The sequence below is a fragment of the Eubalaena glacialis genome, chromosome 14 (genome assembly GCF_028564815.1).
Source record: "Eubalaena glacialis isolate mEubGla1 chromosome 14, mEubGla1.1.hap2.+ XY, whole genome shotgun sequence".
NCBI lineage: Eukaryota > Metazoa > Chordata > Mammalia > Artiodactyla > Balaenidae > Eubalaena > Eubalaena glacialis.
In genome coordinates this window covers 2,044,284-2,066,197 of record NC_083729.1, presented here as the reverse complement: position 1 = coordinate 2,066,197, position 21,914 = coordinate 2,044,284, and the positions used below count along the sequence as shown (strand labels likewise).

The 21,914-nt window shown below is 47.2% G+C and overlaps 2 protein-coding genes across 8 annotated transcripts in view; one reads left to right on the top strand and one right to left on the bottom strand.

Moving 5' to 3' along the window:
- The window catches only part of TRAPPC12 (trafficking protein particle complex subunit 12), a 67,522-nt gene extending 60,973 nt beyond the window's left edge, over window positions 1–6,549 (bottom strand). For all 6 annotated transcript variants that reach the window (XR_009703829.1, XM_061211294.1, XM_061211295.1 and 3 more), the window contains exon 1: window positions 6,463–6,549. The gene's annotated coding sequence lies outside the window, so the exon portion shown is untranslated. The remainder of the gene's footprint in view (window positions 1–6,462) is intronic.
- Window positions 6,550–9,728: 3,179 nt separating this feature from the next.
- Window positions 9,729–21,914, top strand: part of EIPR1 (EARP complex and GARP complex interacting protein 1) — an 88,283-nt gene continuing 76,097 nt past the window's right edge. Inside the window, exons 1-2 of one of the 2 annotated variants that reach the window (XM_061210664.1) lie at window positions 9,729–9,882; window positions 14,557–14,640. In XM_061210664.1, coding sequence (XP_061066647.1) covers window positions 9,841–9,882; window positions 14,557–14,640 — 126 coding nt within the window. In that variant the 5' untranslated portion in view covers window positions 9,729–9,840. The remainder of the gene's footprint in view (window positions 9,883–14,556; window positions 14,641–21,914) is intronic. The other variant, XM_061210666.1, reaches the window with a different exon arrangement.

The window sequence follows — 21,914 nt, the reverse complement described above, 5'->3', positions numbered from 1 at the left end:
ACTCTTTTGGGTAAAAACCCAGAAGTGGGATTTCTGGATCATTCATGTGGCAGTTCTATTTTTAATCTTGTGAAGAACTACCCAAACTATCTTCCATTAGTTACACCATTTTACATCCCCACCAAGAGTGTACATCGGTTCCAATTTCTCCACATCCTCACCAGCACTAGCTAATTTTCTGTCTTTTTGACAGCAGCCATCCTAACGGGTGTGAGGTCTCAGCCTTTTAAACCCTACTCATTCTTTAAGACGCAGCTGAAATTCCGCCTCTGCCCTCAAGCCTTCCCAAGACACTTCAGCCTATAGTAACACCATATACAAAAATAAACTCAAAATAGATTAAAGACCTAAATGTAAGATACTATAAAACTCCTAGAGAAAAACACAGGCAGAACACTATTTGACATAAATCGCAGCAATATTTTTTTGGATCTGTCTTGTAAGGCAAAGGAAAAAAAAAGCAAAAATAAACAAATAACTAAACTTAAAAGTTTTTGCACAGCAAAGGAAACCTTGACAAAAGGAAAAGACAACCAACTGAATGGGAGAAAATATTTGCAAATGATATGACTGATAAGGGATTAATACCCAACATATATAAACAGTTCATACAACTCAACATCAAAAAATCAAACAACCCAATTGAAAAATGGGCAGAAGAATCAAATAGACATTTTTCCAAAGAGGAAATGCAGATGGGCAACAGGCACATGAAAAGATGCTCAACACCGCTAATCATCAGAGAAATGCAAATCGGAACCACAGTGAGATACCACCTTACACCTGTCAGGATGGCTATCATCAAAAAGAACACAACAAATGTTGGCGAGGGTGTGGAGAAAAGGGAACCTTCCTGCACTGTTGGTGGGAATGTAAGTTGGTGCAGCCACTGTGGAGAACAGTATGGAGGTTTCACAAAAAATTAAAAATAGAACTACCATACGACCCAGCAATTCCACTCCTGGGTATATATTCAAAAAAACAAAAACACTAATTCAAAAAGGTACATGTACCCCAATGTTCATAGCAGCATTATTTACAATTGCCAAGATATGGAAGCAGCCTAAGTGTCCTTCAACAGATAAATGGATAAAGAAGATGTAGTATGTATGTATGTGTGTATATACATATATACACACACACACACGTACACACAATGGAATACTACTCAGCCATAAAAAAGAACAAAAATTTTCTATTTGAAACAACATGGATGGACTTGGAGGGCATTATGCCAAGTGAAATAAGTCAGAGAATGGCAAATACTGTATGATGTCACTTATTTGTTGAATCTAAAAAATACAACAAACAAGTGAATATAACAAAAAAAGAAGCAGACTCATAGATACAGAGAACAAACTAGTGGTTACCAGCAGGGAGTGGGAGAAAGGCAATACAGAGGTGGGGGAGTGAGAGGTACAAACCACTGGCTATGAGACAGGCTACAGGGATGTACTGCACAACACGAGGAATACAGCCAATATTTTGTAATAACTGTAAATGGGCTGTAACCTTTAAAAATTGTATAAAAAAGAGAAAAAAAATAACTATACTCAGCTGGTCTCTCGATAAGATTACTTTTTTCTCTGTCAACACTCTCATCACAGTATTCCAAATTAGCTCTCTTTCCCTTTTATAGCCTGGACCACCCTGAGATCCAAAAGCAAGATTACTTTAAAGTAGGCTCAAAGTTAAACATTTTGGAGAAGCTTCTTGACCAGCATAGTCAGTTACTAATTCCCCACTTACTATGTATTCACTTAATAATTATTAGCTGTAAATAAGTCAAAAATACAATGAAAAGGAACGAAAGCCCCTTTACTTGTAATGTTTCACAGCTCCAATGGGAGGCTGCCTCAGGAACATCAGAGTGGACGCACCCCAACATGTAAGGCTTTTCCCTGGTCCTCCCCAGGCAGGACACGAAGACTAAGCATGAAGACCACGGAACGGCAATGACTTTGTTTAACCTTTGCAACAGCCAGACGAGACAGGCATGGGCTGCCCTAAAACACAGATGAGGACACTGAGAACCAGAGAAGTGATGGGACTCATCTGACCAGGAATGGAAGCAGGCCCCCCTGACTAAGCCCCTGGGGACTGAAGTACCCCCGCGCCCAGCACAGTGCCTGGGACCCGGGAGATGCCAGGAACTACTGCTGGTTAACTGGGCCCTTCTCGGAATAAAAACAGTGCAGATGATAATGCCAGATGCCCCGTTACTATGTTAATGGACACCTGTGAAAAACCGTAGGCTACAAGAAAATGTCCAATACATGCAATTACAGGAAAAGGTGAAGAATATCAAAACTGGCAAAATCACATAGATACTTTCTTTATATGCAGGGAAAAGTGGAGAAAAGTCTACTCTTAAAGTAAGCAGAAATCACTGCCAGGTTAATTTGTGTGTATTACAAGATATAGAGAAAGACAGACTAAAATGGGGGGACCTAGGAAAGACTGTGCACAGCTGACCTTGAACTACTTCTCACAAGGCAATGCAATAAGAGAAGACTCATCACTATCGAGACCCATTCATTACGTGGACTGGATCATTACAGCAAGAAACAACTGCTTAAGCAATAATTAAAGAAACCCAGGTTAAAACTATGATTTTAAAAAATTTGACCTGTGAAATAGGCAAAGATTTTTAGAAGTGACAGTTCTGGGGAATTTTAGGGAAACTTACTTATTGATAAGGGGAATGCAACCTTTCTGAAGAACAGCTTGGCAAGGAATAAAACTCTGACAAGCAATTCTGCGTTTACCAACTCACCTCAAACTCTTGTTTTTAAAGAAATCATCTTCTGAAAGGAAGAAAGCTAAGAGGAACGCTCTTTCAAGTCAATGCTTAAGTCTGTAACTATGTTTTGATTCTCTCCAGTAACCTTGTTTCTAATCCAATCTAATTTAGAAAATCAATGTCACCTGTTTCCTAGTGACAGTTTACACAGATGTTACCCAGCCCAGAGTAAAAATTAAATTGTTTACCTTAATTTCTGAATGGAAACTACACATTTATTAGAAACACCGCCAAAGGACTGGGCTGAGATGCCCTTCAAGTCAGGGATCATTGCTCGCCGAGCGCCACTGTGTCTCAGACACCAGCTACATTAAGGCTACCTTACTGGCTCTCAAGGAGATGACAGAGAGGAAACTAAGTAACTGTGACACACACACCGCACTGGCCCCAGGAAAGAGGGCTGTCTATGGAACAGGACAGTGGTGAAAGCCCCGTCTCGGCTTTCTGACTCCTTTCACCGGAATACCTTAGAAGGTTCTTGCTCCTTTCCCTGACTCTTCTGAAGGCCCCTTTTCTATAAACAACTTTTATTAAAATGGAGTGGATACAATGTTTATAACACCTACTTCCCCTCCTTTTCTGGGCTAATATTCTGAGATTTGTCACACCCTTGTTTTTCCTTAATTTTCCACGTTTGTTTCCTCAGACATGTTAGATTTCTCAGTTTTTTCCTTAGTTTCCCCTCCCCACTTCTAACCTGAGACCCAACCCTGTAAGTGGCATGAAGCTGTGATTCACTCATCTTTGCTGACGATGCTCTATTGCGTGACGGTTCCACAGCCTAATATCTATTCTTCTGTTGATGGATATTTGAGGTGTTAGGTTTGTGAATCTACAGTGCTGTTATGAATATTCTTGTACATGTCTCCTGCTGTACGTGTGAAAACTCCTTCATGACATTATTAAAAGTTAAGCGTGTGCGGTGGGTCATTCATAGAGAACACACCTCTTTATCAGATAAAGCCAAATTGCTTTACTAAGTGGTTGTACCAATTTACGCACTTAGTAGCGGTGTGTAAATAGTCTTCTTGTTCAACACATTCACCTACACTTGATACTGTCAGACTTCATAATATCAAGATGATATTAAAAATTCCTACAAATCAATAGGATTACAGATGATCCAACAGAAAAATATTTTGAACATAGATTTGAACAAGGTGAAAGGGATACACATTTCACAAGCATGTGTCCTGTGACTTCAACAGCCATACAACTCGATTTTTCTAGAATGATTCCACTTTATACCCATGGTTGCAGTAAAATTAAGCACCTCTTTTCACTCTCAAGAGCCCTGGTTGAGACAAAAATGGTCCCACTACTTACGTATCACGGAGGAACTCCTGCACATGGGCACCATAAGCTATGACCATGAATGTCACAACAGAAAATACAAACAAAATACCGCCCCCTTTTCAAAGCCCCCAAAATAAAAAATCTGGAAACAACCACTGCCCATAGGCGCCATAATAAATACACAGCAGTATATTCCAAAAATGGAATACTAAACAGCAGTGAAAACGAATGAGCCATCCTATAGTGAATGCAACAATGTTTGAATCTCACAAATCTAATTCTGCACCCAGAACCGGTAGAAAAATAAACAGTATGATTTTCCATATAAAGTTCAAAACATGAAAATTAAACAATATACTATTTTAGGAATACAAACACAAAAACAAGGTGGTAATAACACCCAATTCGGTTGGGGAGGAGCTTGGAAGTGACAGCAAGGGGAGGTTTGATGGGGGAGGGACACATGAGAGTCTAAGCCGCTGGCAACACTAGTGGCAGAAGACGGCGTTGGGTCTGCACTTGAACTTCGTGTTTTCCGTGTATGTTACATGCAGTCTTTACATTTCATAATCTAAAAATGGAAACTCACGTGAATCTGTTCTTGATTTGCATGTGATATAAATCTTTGCTTCTCTTACTATTGATTTAATAAATTTTATGAAATCATAGACATGGTTTTAAGCCTATGTCAGCACCAAAATGCTAGCAAAGAAATCGGACTTTCTCTGTCCAGTTGAGTTCTTTGCACAATGAGCTTAATTAATGCCTTAAAATATTTTTAAAGTACTAACTTTAAGTGATTTAAATTCACTAAGAACAATGAAAACTACTGCTGTTCAGGCTCCCTTTCTGGACATAAGACTCTGCAATTACAAATCTTTTACCAGATTGCAATAATGTAAACCGTATTTCCATGAAAGAACTATGCCATGAGGTAGGAATCTAATTAGCACATATTTATAAAAGCCCCACGTAAAGAAAACCCACCACAGATCAAGCATTTTACATGAGTTATTGTATTTAATCCTTAGGATCAACTCACAAAGTATTAGCTCCATCATACAGCAGAGAAAGTCAAGTGATTTGCCCAAAGCCACAGTACCAATACTTGATGCTGACAGGATTCCAACACAGTTTTTCTGCCTCTGCTCTCCTTGTAAGGCTCCTAGACAGGTCGTGATTGAGAGCAGCAAGCTGAGGCACAAAGAGCTCTGAGTAACTGCTTGAGTCTTAGCTTCACTACTAAATAACGTGACCTTTGAAAATGATTTAATCCTTTAGCCTCGGCTTCCTCATCTGTAAACTGGGATAATGAAGATTAAATAGCAACAGATGCACAGGAACTTTTTAAACTGTGATAAGCTGCACACAAACAGAGTAATTATAAGTTTAATGACGAAGCAGAGTGGTAACACAGTCTTGGAACGGTGAAGATCCTGTCTGAAATCACAGGATGTGCGGGCTGGTGAATATTATCCTATTTGCAGTCCTCAATCCCTTCTCCCAGCCCATCACACAGGGGCCCTAACTCGCTGTGTGCCACCCAGTACAACCTTCTGAATTGACGAAAAGAAACAAGAAGTATTTAAATACAGTGTTTTCCAGTAGCTATAAAGACATATGGCAGGTCCAAGGAAATGTTTCATTGGGGTCAAACTCTTTTGTGGATGAGGGTGAGGAAAACAGGCATATTTTAGAGCACATCTTTGAGTCTTACGCTCTTTTACAATAAAAGTGTTTTCAAATCTTCCCAGTATATGCACTCTTATCAGTCAGCTCTGTGCTGGATGCTGTCCTGGAAGGAATCAGCCAACATTTACAAGACTTACATGCTTTTACACAAACCACCGCATTTTGCCCTCACAATACTGAGTCTGGTCGGGCGAGTCACTGTGAACGTCCACCCACCGAAGAGTAAACCAGAACTAATAAGTCACTGAGGGCCACAGCTGGGACCTGGGCCGCAGACCCCTCCCCAGCTTTCGGTGCCAAGCGTTGGGGGCCGCCCCGGAAGGGAAGGCCCGCGCTGCGGACCCGGCAGGACCAGCCTGGGCTTGGCGGGAGAAGGAACAGAGACGAGACCCTGGGAAGGAGACACCCTCGGAGAGGACAGACCCCCGGGAGGAGACCCCCGGGGAGGAAACCCCGGGGAGAAGAACTCCCGGGAAGAGAACCCTGGGGAGGAGACACGCCCGGAGAGGAGAGACCCGGGGAGAAGAACCCCCGGGAGGAGACCCTCGGGGAGGACACCCCGGGGAGGAGACCCGGAGAGAAAACCCCCGGGGAACTGTGTCTGAGGGCCGGCGGGACTGCGGTTAGGGACAGCACGACCCCCCTCCCTACAGCCCGGGCCCTGTCCTCACCTGCCACCGGCCCCCTGGGGTTGGAGAAAGGGTCACCTACAGCCGTAACCCAGGGCACAAGGAGAAGGCAGAGAAAGCCGGGAAGGAGGGACTGGAATCGGCGCCTCCTGCGGCTTCTGCGCCTGCGCGCGCCTGCTCCCGCGCATGCCCAGTGCAGGAGCCGAGCGCCCGGCGCGTTTCCGGTTCATGCTGCGGTGGGCGGGGCGTGGGCCCCAAGGTGGGAATCGGGGGCGGGGAATGCGCGGGGGGAGTCCAGCCCTTCCTTGGGACTGGGGAGGGAAGTCGTTGTGACCCTCAGAGGCGACAGACAAACGTGTGACAGAGGGGCAGCTGGAAGGGAGATGGTTAAGCTCTTTTTTTTCCTGGCCAAGGCACCCTAGAAACATTTATTTTCAGGGATTTGTGTTTGTGCCTATTTTCAACTTTTCCTGCCATGCATCTGTACTACTGTGTAACCACATTAACGATAAAAATGGTAATAATAATAATACGAATAATAGCTGGGTGGATTTAATCCAGCAGTATGAAGATCCTGCATTCCTTAGCGCCACAACTTAATCTTAGGCAAACGGTGCCGGTGAATAGGATGCCCACGTCTGTGCCTCTGCTTCCTTGATTTCTGGTGTAACCACCCAGATCTCTTCGTTCATCCAAGGATTCCTATACAGCTTAAGTGTCAGGCACAGCGCTAGGCGCTGGAGCACAACTAAGCCAAACCAGACCCAGCCAATTCTTTATTCTTATTTTTTAATGATTTAAAATATTTTATTTTTGACAAATAAAAATCGTATATATTTAAGGTGTACAACGTGATGTTTTGATATATCTATACATTGTGAGATGATGACCACAATGGAACGAATGAACTTATTCATCACCTCACTTATTTCCCATTTTCTGTGTTTGTGGTGAAAACATTTGAAATCTACTCTCCACAAATTTCAATTATAGTATATTTTTTTAAATTGGAGTAGAATTGCTTTACAATGTTGTTAGTTGCTGCTGTACAAGGAAGTGAGTCAGCTGTATGTATACATATATCCCCTCCCTCTTGGACCTCCCACCATCCCACCCATCTAGGTCATCACAGAGCACCAGGCTGAGCTTCCTGTGCCTTATAGCATGTTCCCACTAGCTATCAAGTATAGGATATATTATTATTAACTATCTCTCCAGAACTTATTCATCTTATAATTGAAAGTTTGTACTTTTTGATCAATATCTCCCCTTTCCCCCACCCCTCAGCCTCTGGTAACCGCCATTCTACTCTGTTACAATGATTTCAACTTTCTCTTTTAGATTCCACATGTATATGGAATCATACTGTATTTGTCTTTCTGTGTATCTGGCTTATTTCACTTAGCACAATGTCCTCTATGTTCATTCATGTTGTCACAAACGACAGGACTTCCTTCATTTTAAGGTTGAATAATATTTCATTATATATATGAAAAAGCACGTTAAAAAACATTGACCAGCTTAAACTGCTTATTCTCCTTAAATTGATTAATCAAACCTTGAGTTATCTTACAGACAGCACTGCACGTGTCTCCAGGATGACCCCCAAAGAATCTTCAGTCTACAGAACTCAAATAGAAATGTCACTGGAGCCCTTTATGAGGCAAGAAATCTTTCAATAAGGAAAATCTGGCTTCCAGCAGCACCGGTAGTTTATATGGACTGATTTGAGGCTAACCAATCAGCTTCCAAGTTTGAAATTTCCCTAACCCCTTAAATTTCACCCCGAACCTTGGACTGGGGAGACAGATTTGAGACTTGTCTCCCGTTTCCTTACTGGTCAACCTCACAATAAAGCTCATTCTTTTCTCAAAAGCTGGTACCATAGTATTGTCTTCTATGGGCATAGGGCAGTGAGCCCTTGCTGAGTGTGTGCATACACACACACACACACACACACACACACACACACACATTTAGGTTGTTTCTATGTCTCAGCTACTGCAAATAATCCTGCAGTGAACATGGAGTGCAGATATCTCTTCAAGATAGGGATTTCATTTTCTTCGGATCTCAAAAGTGGGATTGTGAGATCATATGGTAGCTCTATTTTTAATTTTTTGAGGAATCTCCATACTGTTTACCATAGTTGATGTATCCATTTACATTCTCACCAGCAGTGTACAAAGGTTCCCTTTTCTCCAACCCTGCCAACACTTATCTTTTAACTTTTTGATGACAACCATTCTAACAGGTGTGAGGTGATAGCTGATTGTGGTTCATTTGCATTTCCCTGATGATCAGTGATATCAAACATCTTTTCATATACCTGTTCCAGACCTCGTTATTTGAAACAAAGATTAAGGGAAGAGAGAAATGTTAAATGGTCACACAGATGGAGGAGAGGTGCATGGTCCTGGAAACCTATGGAACCCAGGTTAGTGAAGGAGGTTCAGCTATGGGGATTTTGGGACTCCATGCAATGTCATTCCTGTCTGCCAAAGGCATTGCCTAATGTCAAGGCAGGCACTTTGGGAGTACTGCCTGAGCGGGGCAACCTCTCCCGCATGACAGTCCTTGGAGATCCAGGGACCCCAGGATCTTCCCACCAGGCTCCCTACAGAGGCAAATGCTGCCAAACAATGCCAGTGGTCCGATGCCAGGCATCACCCCAGCCCTGGCAGTGCGATCCCTTGGCCACTCCACACACACCGCCTGGCGCCTGCAGATATGAACTAGCCCGGTCCCTGACTTTAAGGATCCTGGTCCCGGCCTACCTGAGTCCGACAGGCCAGGCACATACCCTAGCCCCCCAACTTAACCCCTCTGTGCCCTCAGCTGTCACTGAAATTTGCAGCGGCCCATCTGTAAAATGTAAGAATGATGCCTTAGCCGTAAGGCTGGAGTGAAGAACTTAACGACAGTGCCTACAAAGCATGCGTCCCGGCGCCCAGCCGTCCAACGACAGCGTCACAGCCCCAGGGGAGCCATTCCCTCCGGGGCGATGGAGCAGGGAGGGCCCCGAGCTGCAGACCGCCGGGCGGCCGTAACTGCGAGCCGGGCCGGGCCGAGTCGGCTCCGCTCCGCTCCGCCCCCGCCTCCCCGCGGGAGTCCCCAGGCCGCTCCTCCCCTCGAGGTCCCACTCTCCGGGGACTGGGAGCTGAGAGCCCGGATGGGAGCCGAGAGCCCGGATGGGAGCCAAGTGAGCATGCGCACAAGCCCGGCGCTGCCGCCATTGGCCGCCGGCGAGGAGCGCATTGATGACTCATCAGGAAAACACAGGAAGTGAGCCCTACGGGAGCCGGGGTGGGCCAGAAAGAGTTCCGGTTCGGCGCCGCCGGGGCTGGAGGGAATGAATGGGCGCTGAGGTGGGGCGCGCCCGCTCCGGGGACCGGCCTTAGGCGACTGAGCCGCCGCAGCATGGAGGACGACGCACCAGTGATCTACGGCCTGGAGTTCCAGGTGGGTGACAGGAGGGCCCCGCGACGCCGGTGCAGCCGAGGTCACTGGGGATTCGGGGGCCAGAGGCCGTGGTCATCCAGGACGGGCCAGGGGCCTGCGTGACACACGGGGGGCGCAGCGGTTCTGCCCGCGACCCCCGGGCTTGGGAGCCCCCGCCGCCTCCCCTCATCCCCGGGCGTTCCTTGTGGCCTGATTCTCACCACTCACTCCGGTGTATTTGCTTGTGTACCTTTCCTCTAGCATTGGCGTTCCTGGAAGCAGGCACTCTATTTTTTGGGGGGGGGGGCCGGGGGCGTTTAATTTTGACACAATGTTAAATCTACACTAAGAGTTGCGAAGATACACGGAAAGTTCCTGTGTCCCCTTCACCCAGCTTCCCCTAATGCTGACGTCTGCTGGAATTTCACCTGTCTCCCCTGCTTCTTGTTTCCTTCTCGTCCTGTACTCTCCAGTGCCTGTTCGCTGTGACCGTGGCACAGTGGGTGCTCAGCGAAGGGCTGAGATGAGTGGACCCCCCTAGTGTAGCAGTGGCTCTCCTAGGGGATGCACGTGGCAGTCCAGAAGGACAGGGAGAGAGCCTGTGTGGACAGAGTGAAGGAGACGGGGTTGGGGGGGAGAGGGGTAAGGGATGAGCTAGAAGGGCAGGTAGGTCGCATTGAGCTGGGCCTGTTTCAGCTCTGTATTGGTTTCTGTTTATTCAAATGGCTTTTGAGGACCTGTTATGCTTGAGGCGCTGAGGGACAGTTACAGAGAAATAAAAACACAGTTCATAGCTGTATAAGTACTTGATACTTGTGTGCAGCAAATGTGTGTTAAAACCATACATGATTTCTGCTTTCAAGAAACGTACAGTGAGAGAAGCAGCAGTGTTAGTTACTAAAAGCCTGGACACCACTGAAACTCCTGAGGTTTAAATCCTGGCTCCAGCACTTACGGTGTGACCTTGGGCCTCAGTTTCCTTGTCAGTAAAATGGGAAAATGAGCATCTCCCCCTTGTGGCTGTTATGAAATTAAATGAGTTAATACATTTAATTCAAGCACTTAGAACACTACCTGGCATATAATAAGCATTCAGTAAATGTTGTTCTGATTATTATAATGAGACAAAGTTCTTACAGATAAATTCCACACAAGGCAGTGTCTTAGTGTCCTATGAGTCATGAACTGTTACAGGGCTTGACAGCTGGCTCTATCACACAGACTGGTGCCTTAACGACCAGTTATTGAGAACTTAACTGTGTGTCAGGCACTCTGCTTAACACCGTACATGTATTTTGTTTAATTCTCACAGCAATCGTATTGGTAGATGCTATTTTTCCTGTGGTCTATGGCTGCTTAGCTAGGGATTTTAGCCTAGGTAGGCTTTAAACCCAAACTGACTTCAAAGCTCCTTAACCACAAAGTTAAACTGCTTTCTCCTTAACAAGGTACACCTGTGGGTACATCCAGCTGGTGCATCCAGAGGGTGCACGGGGGAGAGAGAAGGTTCTCTGACCTTGTGCTGCCTAAAGTGTGCATCTTCTTCCAATGCTACTTAATAACTTTTTGATTTCCTTAAGTAATCTCCTAAGTAACCCGGAGGTTTTGATCTTCACTGTTGGATCTTTGAGGTAACTGAAATGTTGTTTCCTGGGATTTTGACAAATCAATGGAGTAGATCCTTGCCTTGGGCATCAAGCATTTTATCTGAATCTCTTTATCTTTTTTTTTTAATTTCTTTTTTATGTTAAAAGAAGTAGCTGATTTTTGCACTTGTTTACTTTACACAGCTCTGTGGGCCATGGCTTTCTTGAATTTGAAGAACCATTACTGCAGTAAACATAAAAGAACCGAAAGTTATAGTGGAGGTTTGGTTGTCAGTGATGTTTAAATCACTGTGGAGAACAGTTTACGTAGAAGATGGGGATCTGATTATTGACCATTGACTGAAGGTGATGAGGCTTGGAGGGTAAAATGAGGGACCACTGTGCAAATAAGAGGCAGAAGACCGGCCTAGAGGGGCCGTTAAAATGAGAAAATGACAAGCACATCCGTGTTTCTGCAACGTTTTGACTTGTGTTCATGATTTTAGTTCTTTTTCTTTTTGTGTATTTAAAATTTTTAAAACAAGTAATTCTTACGAGTTGTTTAAGCAGTCAGTGGCTGAAAATCTGATTAAAATCAGCCAGCCTTAAGCACTCCCTTTCCATCTTACCTGAGTTCTTGAGAACAACCACTTTCAACATTTTGAAAAGTGTTTCTTCTAGTCTTTACCTTCTTGCTTTTATCTCTCGATATAACCTGGCGACTGGATGGCATGGCACGTGAGGATTTTTGGCTTTTTCTATGCTCTCCTGTCTTCCTTCAGACCCCCAATATAGTTAATTACAATCTTTCACCAAATCTATACTCAGGTTTCTCGTTTTTCTAATTACATTGTTGACTGCTGATTCAAGTAGGGTTCTATGACTTGTTTAGCCAGCTTTTCAGGATTTTTGCGCAGAAAAAGTTTGAATTTTAAGTTCAGTACCTTACCTTATTTTTATGTGTGTGTCCTGGATTGCCTGGTTAGTGCCGTATGTACTAGCTGTGCACCCGGTGCTGGTTTCTCCTCCTGGAGTTTCCACTTCCTTGTCCTGCATCCCTTTGAGCCAAGTGCCTAAGTTCTTGTGTTTCTATTACCATAGCCTAGATGGTCTGGGGTGTGCTGTTCCTATGACACTTGCTCTGCAAGATGATGACTGGAAATCTGTTTACACTAGTAAGACAAGTAATATATCAAATCTTGGGTGAGTTCTAGGACCCTTTTTCTCAAAGGGTGGAAGATTATTTTATAGGACGTACAATAACTGTGATCAAGTAGCCAGTGGATCTGCTGCTTCCAACCCAATGCACGAAGACACTGCATTTTAACAGTGACAAATTTAAGCACAAAGCCATCTTATAGTTTCATTCTATAGATTTGTTGTATCTTCAGATATTGCATACATTATTCGTTGGGGTTTCTGTCTTTGCGTCCTTCCAGCATTGGGTCTGGTTTTCAGTTCCTCCAGCTGTGTCGGCTCAGGTTCAGTTGTCTGGGGTTGTCTTGCCTTCCCTCTCGAGTCTTTTCTGGTTTTCTCCCTCGCTTTTGAAGAGGTGATTGCTCCATTGAGTTTTGTAGGTGAGTGTCCGTGTGTATAATCACGGGTTCTGGCTCTTCTGCGGCAGCATCCGCCTAATGCTTGCATCTTCTGACGCCTTTTCCCGTTGTCTCCTCCCCCTCCCCAGTCCCTCCTCGTGGTGCCCTTGCAGGGCTCCCGTGCTGGCGCCTAGATCATGTCTAGGGCTGAGCCCTCGCGTGCAGTGCGCTGTAGGCCCTGTAGGTGGAGGTGGGCCAGGCCCACGCCCAGGCCTACAGGAGTTCTTGCAGCTCAGGGCTTTGTTGAGTAAACCCTTTAGCTGCCATTTACCCCGAGGCCAAGGAGTCTGGCAGAGTCCGGCTTCCCCGCTGTGCGGCCTCCCACTCGGCCCCACGGAGCCCCAGGCTGCTCCCGAGGAGATGCCAGCCCGTCCCCAGCCCTGCTCTTGTTCTTGCCCCAGCGTGTGCAGGGCACCTGTTTCTGCCACCTGCTCCGGGCGGTTCCTGGTGTTGCCCCCGCCTGTGTCTGGGGTGTCGCTGCCAGCGTCCTCTGCAGCGTCTTCTCTCAGCTGGGGCCTTCGCCACCTCCGAGGCTTTGTTCTCAGGGCGCGTTTGGATTACAGATGTTTCCGCGTTTCATTGAAGGCAGAGTTTGTGTTTGCGCTCTTCATTCTCCTTCCTGCTTTTGTATGGTTTCCCAGAGTCTGAGAAGAGAGGAGAGAAGCCTTCGCCTCTGTTTGAAAAGTGAGCTCCAGACTGGGCTGGGCGAGGCGTCCGGGGCAGGCGGTGGGCGAGCACAGGAGCGCCGTCGGGCTCAGGTCACCTGAGATCCACTCCAGGGCTGAGGTGACCTGGAGCTCCAGGCTGAGCAGGTTCATCTCACGCTAGTTCACCCTCGCGCCTGGCCTGTGACCGGGGTGGGGAGGGTCCCAGCCCAAAGCCTCGGGGCTCGGCTGGCCCCTCCTCCCCCGAGGACCCTGCGCTCCGTTCGCCAGCTCTGGGAGCCTGTAAGAAGCTCTCCTCAGCATCACCGCTCAGCCGCCTGTTCCAAATTGACAAGGGCCTCCAGGTGAAAGTGGGTAGGAGGTCAGCCCTCCTCTAACTTCTCTCCTTTCCTGGAGCTTGCATTTCATGACTGTGGCAGCTTTCTGAAGCCTTGAAACAAACTCAGGCTTTTTGGTTTAGTCTTTCCAGCTGGCTCTGCAGGAGGCTTGGCTTAAACCACCTGTTCTGCCATCACCGAGAGCCATTTTCTGCTCTGTTATTGAAGAATAATTTGTTCAACCAATCAATTACTGTTGAAAATAAATAATGGTTTTGTTAAAAAACACAATTTATATCTTTATTGCTTAATTTTTGTGCCCACTTACAATTGTTTCCAGATACACTTTGGAAGTGGAATTGTTGTGTTACAAAGTGTACAAGAGTTGAGGGCTCTTCGTGCATGGTTCTAAATTGCCTTGCAGGCGCTCTGTACCAGTTGCTACTCCATCAGCAGTGGAAGAGGCAACTGCCTTTCTAATCTGTTAGATCCACCTTCATACATGTGTGTGCATTTTCCTTCCCTCCTGCAGGCACGTGCTCTCACACCTCAAACGGCAGAAACAGATGCCATTCGGTTTCTGGTTGGGACGCAGTCTCTAAAATATGATAATCAGGTAACTATTTTTGACAAATGTATACATGTTAATTACTAAGCCTGTTCTTAGTTTTATAACCATTTCATTCTTGATTTTTCAAGCAACATTTGAGAAAATTAATGCCACACAAACAAAATAAAACTTTCATTGGGATTTACATAGCCAACTGTATGTGATGATTGAATTAAATAACTTAATAATGTGTAGCATTACTGCCGTAGTTTCGTGTTTTGGTTTTGTGGGTATGTAGGATTCACCGTGTAAGTGGTTGAGAAGCAACCCAGGGTACGAGGTCAGCATCACCCCTTTGACCCCAGCCAGTGGTCGACTGCTCTGATGGCTCACAGCACTCTCTCTAGCTGAGCCTGGACGAGGCCATAATCCCATCACAACATAGAGTTCCAGGCTGTCGCTGCCAGTTGGTCCAGGGAGATATACAGGGTGTGACCCATGTGCTGTCCTGGCCACTATAGTGGAAAGGCTGTTGGATACTCGCAAGATTGAGGTTCAGTCCATGGCTTGACACAGAAGTGTGACCTTGAGCGAATGGATTAACCTTGCTGGACTTCATCTTCCTCATCCTCAAATAGAGGTAGGGCTGTCCACAGGTGCCGTGGATGTTGTGGAGATGTGCACTGCCTTTGATCTTTTGGGGAAACGCACATCAGGCGGTGTCACGTGGTGCAGCCCCCATCCAGTTACTGTTGTCACTGGGGGGGGAAATGGTGTTAAAATCGCTGTCCAAGAGTATTCGGTGCCACATGGGGTGTGGTGAAATCCTCACTCTCCCATGTTGATGAGGGACTTTATGTGGGCATAGTCATTATGGCAGCTAATTTGATGGTATACACCTAGAGCTTCATAAATAAATGTTCATATTATTTAACACGTAATTCTTACACTCAAAACATCAAAAAAGCTTTATATACAAGAGATATTATCGTATTGGTGCATAGAATGGTGAAAACACGAGAAGCGATCACATCGTGCAGGTAGTAGGTTGGATCCTATGGCACTCCCATCTATGATGGCAGATTCACATGATTAACCTGGCTGAGCCTGGCCACTGGGCATAGTGCTCACTCCCTGCACGCGTGAAAAGCTGAGTCTCCTCAGAAGCGTTACAACCTAAAAATTCTTAGGTGATTCTGTGAAATGTTAAGATTTGTATATACTGTGTGATCACTACTGTGTAAAAAAAAAAAAGGTAGATTGTTTTGCAATATATACAAATATCGAATCATTCCATTGTACACCTGAAACTAATGTAATGTTTTGTCAATTATACCTCTATAAAAAAAGTAGATAAAGTACAAAATTGAATCTCTGCATAGAATAAAGACTAGAAATAGGTCAAAAGGGCTCGAAGTTTGAGCCATGGTTATCTTCAGGGAATGTGAATGTGATGTAAATTGTTTCTTTATAATTTCCAGTTTTCTGAACATGTGTGTTTGTGTTACTTTCCTCCTGGAAAATGTCGGATGGGAATGATTTATTTATAAAGATAGTTAGCGTGGCTGTCTCACAGGGCAAGAGGAAACCCCGTGATGGTACCGTGCAGCCTGGGAGTGCTGGTTGGCGGGGAGAGGGGAAGGCTAACCAGGTGACAGCACAGGGAGCTGGTGACAGGAGGCACAGCTGCTTCCTCTGGGGATGGATGGGCGGAGTTTGTGATGGGGGAGGTGTTAGAGGCCTGGGGACAGAGCCAGGTGGACGACTAACTGCCTTTTTCTCATCTACTTGGGTTTCAATTCCACCCAGCTCCGGGCCTGTACCATTGACCTTCTTGGTAGAACATCAGTTTTTATTTTTACTTTTTTTGGCCGTGCCGCGCGGCTTTCAGGATGTTAGTTCCCCAGCCAGTGATTGAACCCACGCCCTCAGTGGTGAACGCTCAGAGTCCTAACTACTGGACCACCAGGGGATTCCTGATCATCAGTTTTTAAACTTCTTAAGAAAAGAAAGAAATTGTTATTATTATTTAATGACGGATGCTTATAAATTTTTTCTAGAAAATATTAAAAGCTGACAGAAACACGTGAATTAAAAACAAAATGAGGTAGTGTAAGGCATTAATAAGTTACATTGTACCTGGTTTTATCAGGCAAAACTGTATACCATTTGGTTATGACAGTAAGAAAGGATCAGCCCCAGATGACATAAAGTGCTTTAATCTTCCTGAAATCCTTTGTGAAGCAAGATAATCTCAGGGGTGGGCCCAAGCATCTGCATTGCTAACCAGTGTCAGGGAGCACCTCTTATGTGGCCCTGTCATAGCGGATTGTAATTATCTAAGCCAGAGGGGACATCAGCTTCCTGACAAACGTAGTTTACGGCTCCGTATGCCTGTTTATCAAATGTACTCTCTACGGGTACAGTCCCGGCTTTTAGAATACGGGCCGTCGGTCTGTGGGCCTAGTGAAAGAAATATTTTCATATTAGATGAGAGACTTTGGTTCTTCTTAAAAATCAGTCTTAGAAATCCAACTTCCCAATGGTAAGGTCCAGAAAAGTGTGGTAGTTAATGGTAACAAGTGTGTAACTCTTGGTAACCTCTGCCGCATCCTCCAGTGTGTAAGGCTCCTTGAGTGCTAGGTGCAGAGCCACTGTGTCCTCTGCCGGCTCTTTCCTTTCAAAGCCCTCCTTAAGCTGCTGATTCAGGCTTGTAGCCTCTGGCTTCAGTTATTTTTTTCTGGTCACGGTTGAATTAAAGGGCGGAGGCTGAGGTTTATAACTTTCTCTTACACTCTTCACCTGTGGTGGTCTTTTGGCTGTGAATCCAGACGATGGGAATGAAAGAGTGTTTCTGACCTGCTGGTGTTTCCTTTTCTGTTTCTGGGAAAGGTACGTGGCCTTGTTGGGACAGTCATTCATTCACTCACTCACTCATTCATTCATTTGCTCAGCAATGCTTATTTAGTGTGGTGACAGGACTCTGATTCCTCTCACTGTGTTACGTGTGAGACTCACAAAAGGAACAGATACATTTGTGCCCCGAGTTCAGCTTCCAATGATGCGGTGACATAGATGTGCAGTTAATTGCAGTGACACTGAGGAGAGAGGTCCAGGCAGAGTGGCACGTGGCCGGAAGGACACCTATTTCTTCCTGGTGGCATCAGAGCCAGCGTCACAGAGAAGGGGGCGTCTGAGCTGAGGCCTTCAGGCTGCGATGAGTTGTGTCACTTGCCGGTGGGCCTGTGTTTTCATAGTACTTTGGCTCATTCCCGGGGAGGGAGCCCAGGGAGAAGGGAGAGGCGAGAGGGAGCAGGAGGGCCAGGCCGCGTGCGTGGACACCTGTGCCGCCGGAAACAGCCCTCACGCTCGGCGTGCATGTTTCATCTCAAACATGCATGCCTGTTCTGCTCATGTCACATGTGTGTTCCTCCCACATATAGTATGTTTCCTCCCACACGTGACATGTGTGTTTCTCTCGTACGTGAGACACAGGTCTTGCATGTGATGTGCATGGTTCCCTACATGTGTGCCACATGCTTCCTCCCACGTGTGACACGTGTTTCCGGAGGCACCTGCCCCCGGGAGAGGATGCCCTGCGGGAGGGGGAGCACAGCATTCCTATTTCCTTCTGTCTCCAGAGGAAGTCCTGTTGTCCCTCTGGTTTCCCACAGTGTTATTGTTATCACACCATTACCACCTGCGTTTTAAAATGGTGAGGGCCTTCTCGCTGACTGCCCCTGTCTCCTTTCCCCTGTCTCCGGCTTGCTTCCCTGCAGTGCGGGTGGACAGGGGCTTCCCCTCTGTGTCCCCTCCCGTCAGCGGTGTCGTGTGTGTCCCCGTCTGCAGTGCTGTGTGCTGTGTGTCTGTCATTCCCCTCCTTGGGACGTGCTCCCAGCCGCCTCCAGCCGTGAGCTGGTGAGAGAGAAAGATAATGATGGGGGTCCTGGCCTGTGAGCCACGGGGGACTGAGGGCCAGACAGGGAGTGCAGGCGGGTGGTGTCCGCTGCGCCCTCAGTGGGCAGGGCGGGTGCTATTGGCCCCATTTCCAAACGGAGGGATTGGCTCTGAGCAGCCACGCGGTTTCCCCCGGGGGCCCGGCTGAAATGCGGCAGGATGACCACTAAGCCCCCGGCTCCCCTCCCCCGCGTCCTCCTCGCTTGCACGTGCCGTGAACCGTAAAGCTCGGCTGGGCGAGGGCGCGTCCTGGACGCTTGCTGTGGCGCCCCCACGGCTGATGCCCCTGTGGGAGGAGGTGCCGCCCCTGCCCCGAAGCACCTGCAGTGCCAGCTGTGACAGTGACAGTGGCATCACGTGACCTCAGCCCAGCTCTGAAGCCCCGCCCTCCGGAGCTCCGCACTGCCTGGGGAAGGAGGGGTGGCTGGTAGGGTTTCTGGGCCCCCCGCCCCGCCCCAGCTTTGCCTCAGGCCATCAGCTCCTCCCTGGCAGCTGTTAATCCCAAGAAAGCGCCCCTCACCTGAGTCAGTGCTGCTTAACTCAGCTCGGCTGTTTCTGTGAAGCTTTGAGGAGCTGTCACAGTTGCCGGCCTTTCTCTGTCCCATGAGCTGCTTTGTTTTCTGTGCCTTTGATTCTGCCCTGCCTGTGTTTGCAGCGGGACGGGCACTTCCGGGGTCTTCCACTCCCTGAGCTCTCCTTTGTGACAAGGTGGGCTCTCCCGGGAGGCTGTGCTCCTCTGGTCCAGCGGGAAGCTCAGGCAGAGCCCGGGGCAGGGCTTTCGCATTGCAGGGGTTGGTTTGCTTCCGTGCCGTGCTTTCCCTGCAGAATCTCTCTGCGTGTTGCTTCTCCCCGATTTGTCGCGTAGATGGGTGAGCGCCAGGGTGACAGAGAGGACTACTGTGGCCGGCCCTCTCAGCAGTCACTGAGAAGGCCGACATCCCCAAGGGGCTGACAACACAGCTGCCTTCTTTCCCCGATGGCTCTTTTCCTTTGTAATTTTTTTTTTTTTTTTTTAATGTGTCAGCTCGATTGTTCTGTATTTGTATTTTGACTGAGGACAGCTTTGCTCATGTGCCCCCTCTGCCTGCAGGTCCTGTCTTTGGCCACCCTCAGAATCACCGGAGGCGTTTGTGAGAAATTCAGGTTCCCAGCCCCACTCCAGACTGAGCCTCCATTTCTCCCCCTTCCCCCTCCTGCCCCTCCTCCTCCCCTCCCTCCCTTACCCCCTCCTGTCTCCCCCCTCCCCCCGACCCCTCCCTATCCTTCCCCCTCCTTTAATGACTACAGGAACTTACTGCTCCTGTTAAGGAAGCATCAGGAAGAGCTGGCTTTCTGGTGAGGCTGGATCCAGGGCAATTTCTGGAAGCGAGAAGGGAGGATCCTTAACCTTCCCCCGGAGGCGAGCTTTCGCTTTTTCCTTTCCAATTTTACCACATTTTTTTTTTTGTTTTTGAATTTTTAAGAGTTTACCTTGAGTTCAGTAGGAAAGGAAGCACACAGAGGGCAGCGGCCTGGAGTCACGTGCTCCGGTGACGGGTACTGTGGACAGGGACAGCTTTCTCAGCCCTGATTCTGCGGGAAGATGAGGGGGCTTGATTAGGATCATCTTTACAGGCTTCCTAATAAGTTTTATAACTCTGGCTTCTAAAGTTTTATAGTGTCATCTGTGCCCTTAGCCCTGCACTGGTAAGTCCAACTTTAAAATTTTAATAATGGTAATTCAAAATACGTGACCTTGAGCTTCATTACAAGCTGTTGGAAGCATTTTAAAAGCTCAGCAATTGCGTAAAGAATTTAAAGTAACATTTACACACTACCCAGACAACCACACGTCTTCCCCACCCTCTGAGCCAACACTAAATGTTCTGTCTTTTGTGCCCCCATAATCTTTTGCACTCACCTTAATTATAGTGTTTTCTCCACTATAGTACTTGTTTTTGTAGTTGGCCTGTAACTGCGTATGTTTATGCAACAACATTTCTGTGTACTTTATGTGAGCTGGGCAGAGGGTGGTGCCCTGAGAACAGGCAGTTAAGTTACAGTCTCTTTCTTCCGAATCAGGAGCTGCCTGCTACTCTTTTGCTGCCCTGCTGCAGTGCAAAGCCCAGTGTCTGGGAGGGTGGGGTATCCTGTGCCCCGAAGGTGTGGAGGCTCTTAGCACAGGCTCTGGAATCCCGTTTCTTTCTTTTTTTTTTTTTTTAAAAAGAGCTCTTGACTTATTTATTTATTTATATATTTTTTTGCTGTGTTGGGTCTTCGTTTCTATGCAAGGGCTTTCTCTAGTTGTGGCAAGCGGGGGCCACTCTTCATCGCGGTGCGCGGGCCTCTCACTGTCAAGGCCTCTCTTGTTGCAGAGCACAGGCTCCAAACGCGCAGGCTCAGTAGTTGTGGCTCACAGGCCTAGTTGCTCCGCGGCATGTGGGATCTTCCCAGACCAGGGCTCGAACCTGTGTCCCCTGCATTGGCAGGCAGATTCTCAACCGCTGCGCCACCAGGGAAGCCCCTGGAATCCCGTTTCTAACTGAATGAACCGTGATACTCCAACTCTGTAAACCTTGGTTTCTTCCCCTGTAGTCGTGGCTAATAACGATAGGTTATCATATCATCACAGGGCTCTTTTTAGGATTACAGGAACCAGCGTGTGTAAGATAGCTCGGTGCCTGTCGCATTTTGCATGTTAGTCATTATTCTTTTGATCCCTACTTGTTTGTGGTGATGATATCCTACCATTCTCTCTGAGCGCACCCGGATTACAACATCTCATGAAGATGTATCCTTTGGACCCGTCCATGAGCCTACTGTAGGTGAGGACGTGGAAGAATCCTAGGACTCCCAAGCTGAATGATGAAGGTTAAGGGCCATCGTATCAGAGTATCAGGCTAGGAGAGGTGGACCTGGGGGGGGTGTCTTGGACTCCTCCCAACGCCCAGCCATCTAGGGCAGAGGCTGACTTCTGTGTGCCTGAGCGTGTAAGAAACGAGCCCAGAGGAAGACCGGCTGGGATCACGTACTAGAGCCTGGTTGGACTCCGCGTGCTTCTGGTCTTCACAAGAAGGAAGAGCCTTCCCCAGATGGGAGCAGGTCCTCCAGAGGAGCGCAGAGTGCAGGCGCAGAGGTCAGAGGTCCGGCTCGCAGGGCGGCTCCCAGCCAGGAGCCGCCGGTGTGCAGGGGGGTGTGCGCTCACCTGGCACCTGGGTCCACAGAGCCAGCGGAGGAGGAGCCAGAGCTCTTGTGCCCCCCGGTGTGGTGGTCCCGATGCTTCAGGGCACTGCAGAGGGAGAGCTCTGGGGAGAGGAAGAATTGTACATTTAAGTGCCTCGTTTTTGAAGTGTTCATGGATTTTCTGATGAGGAAAGGTGTCAAATACTTAAGAAAAAAATTTC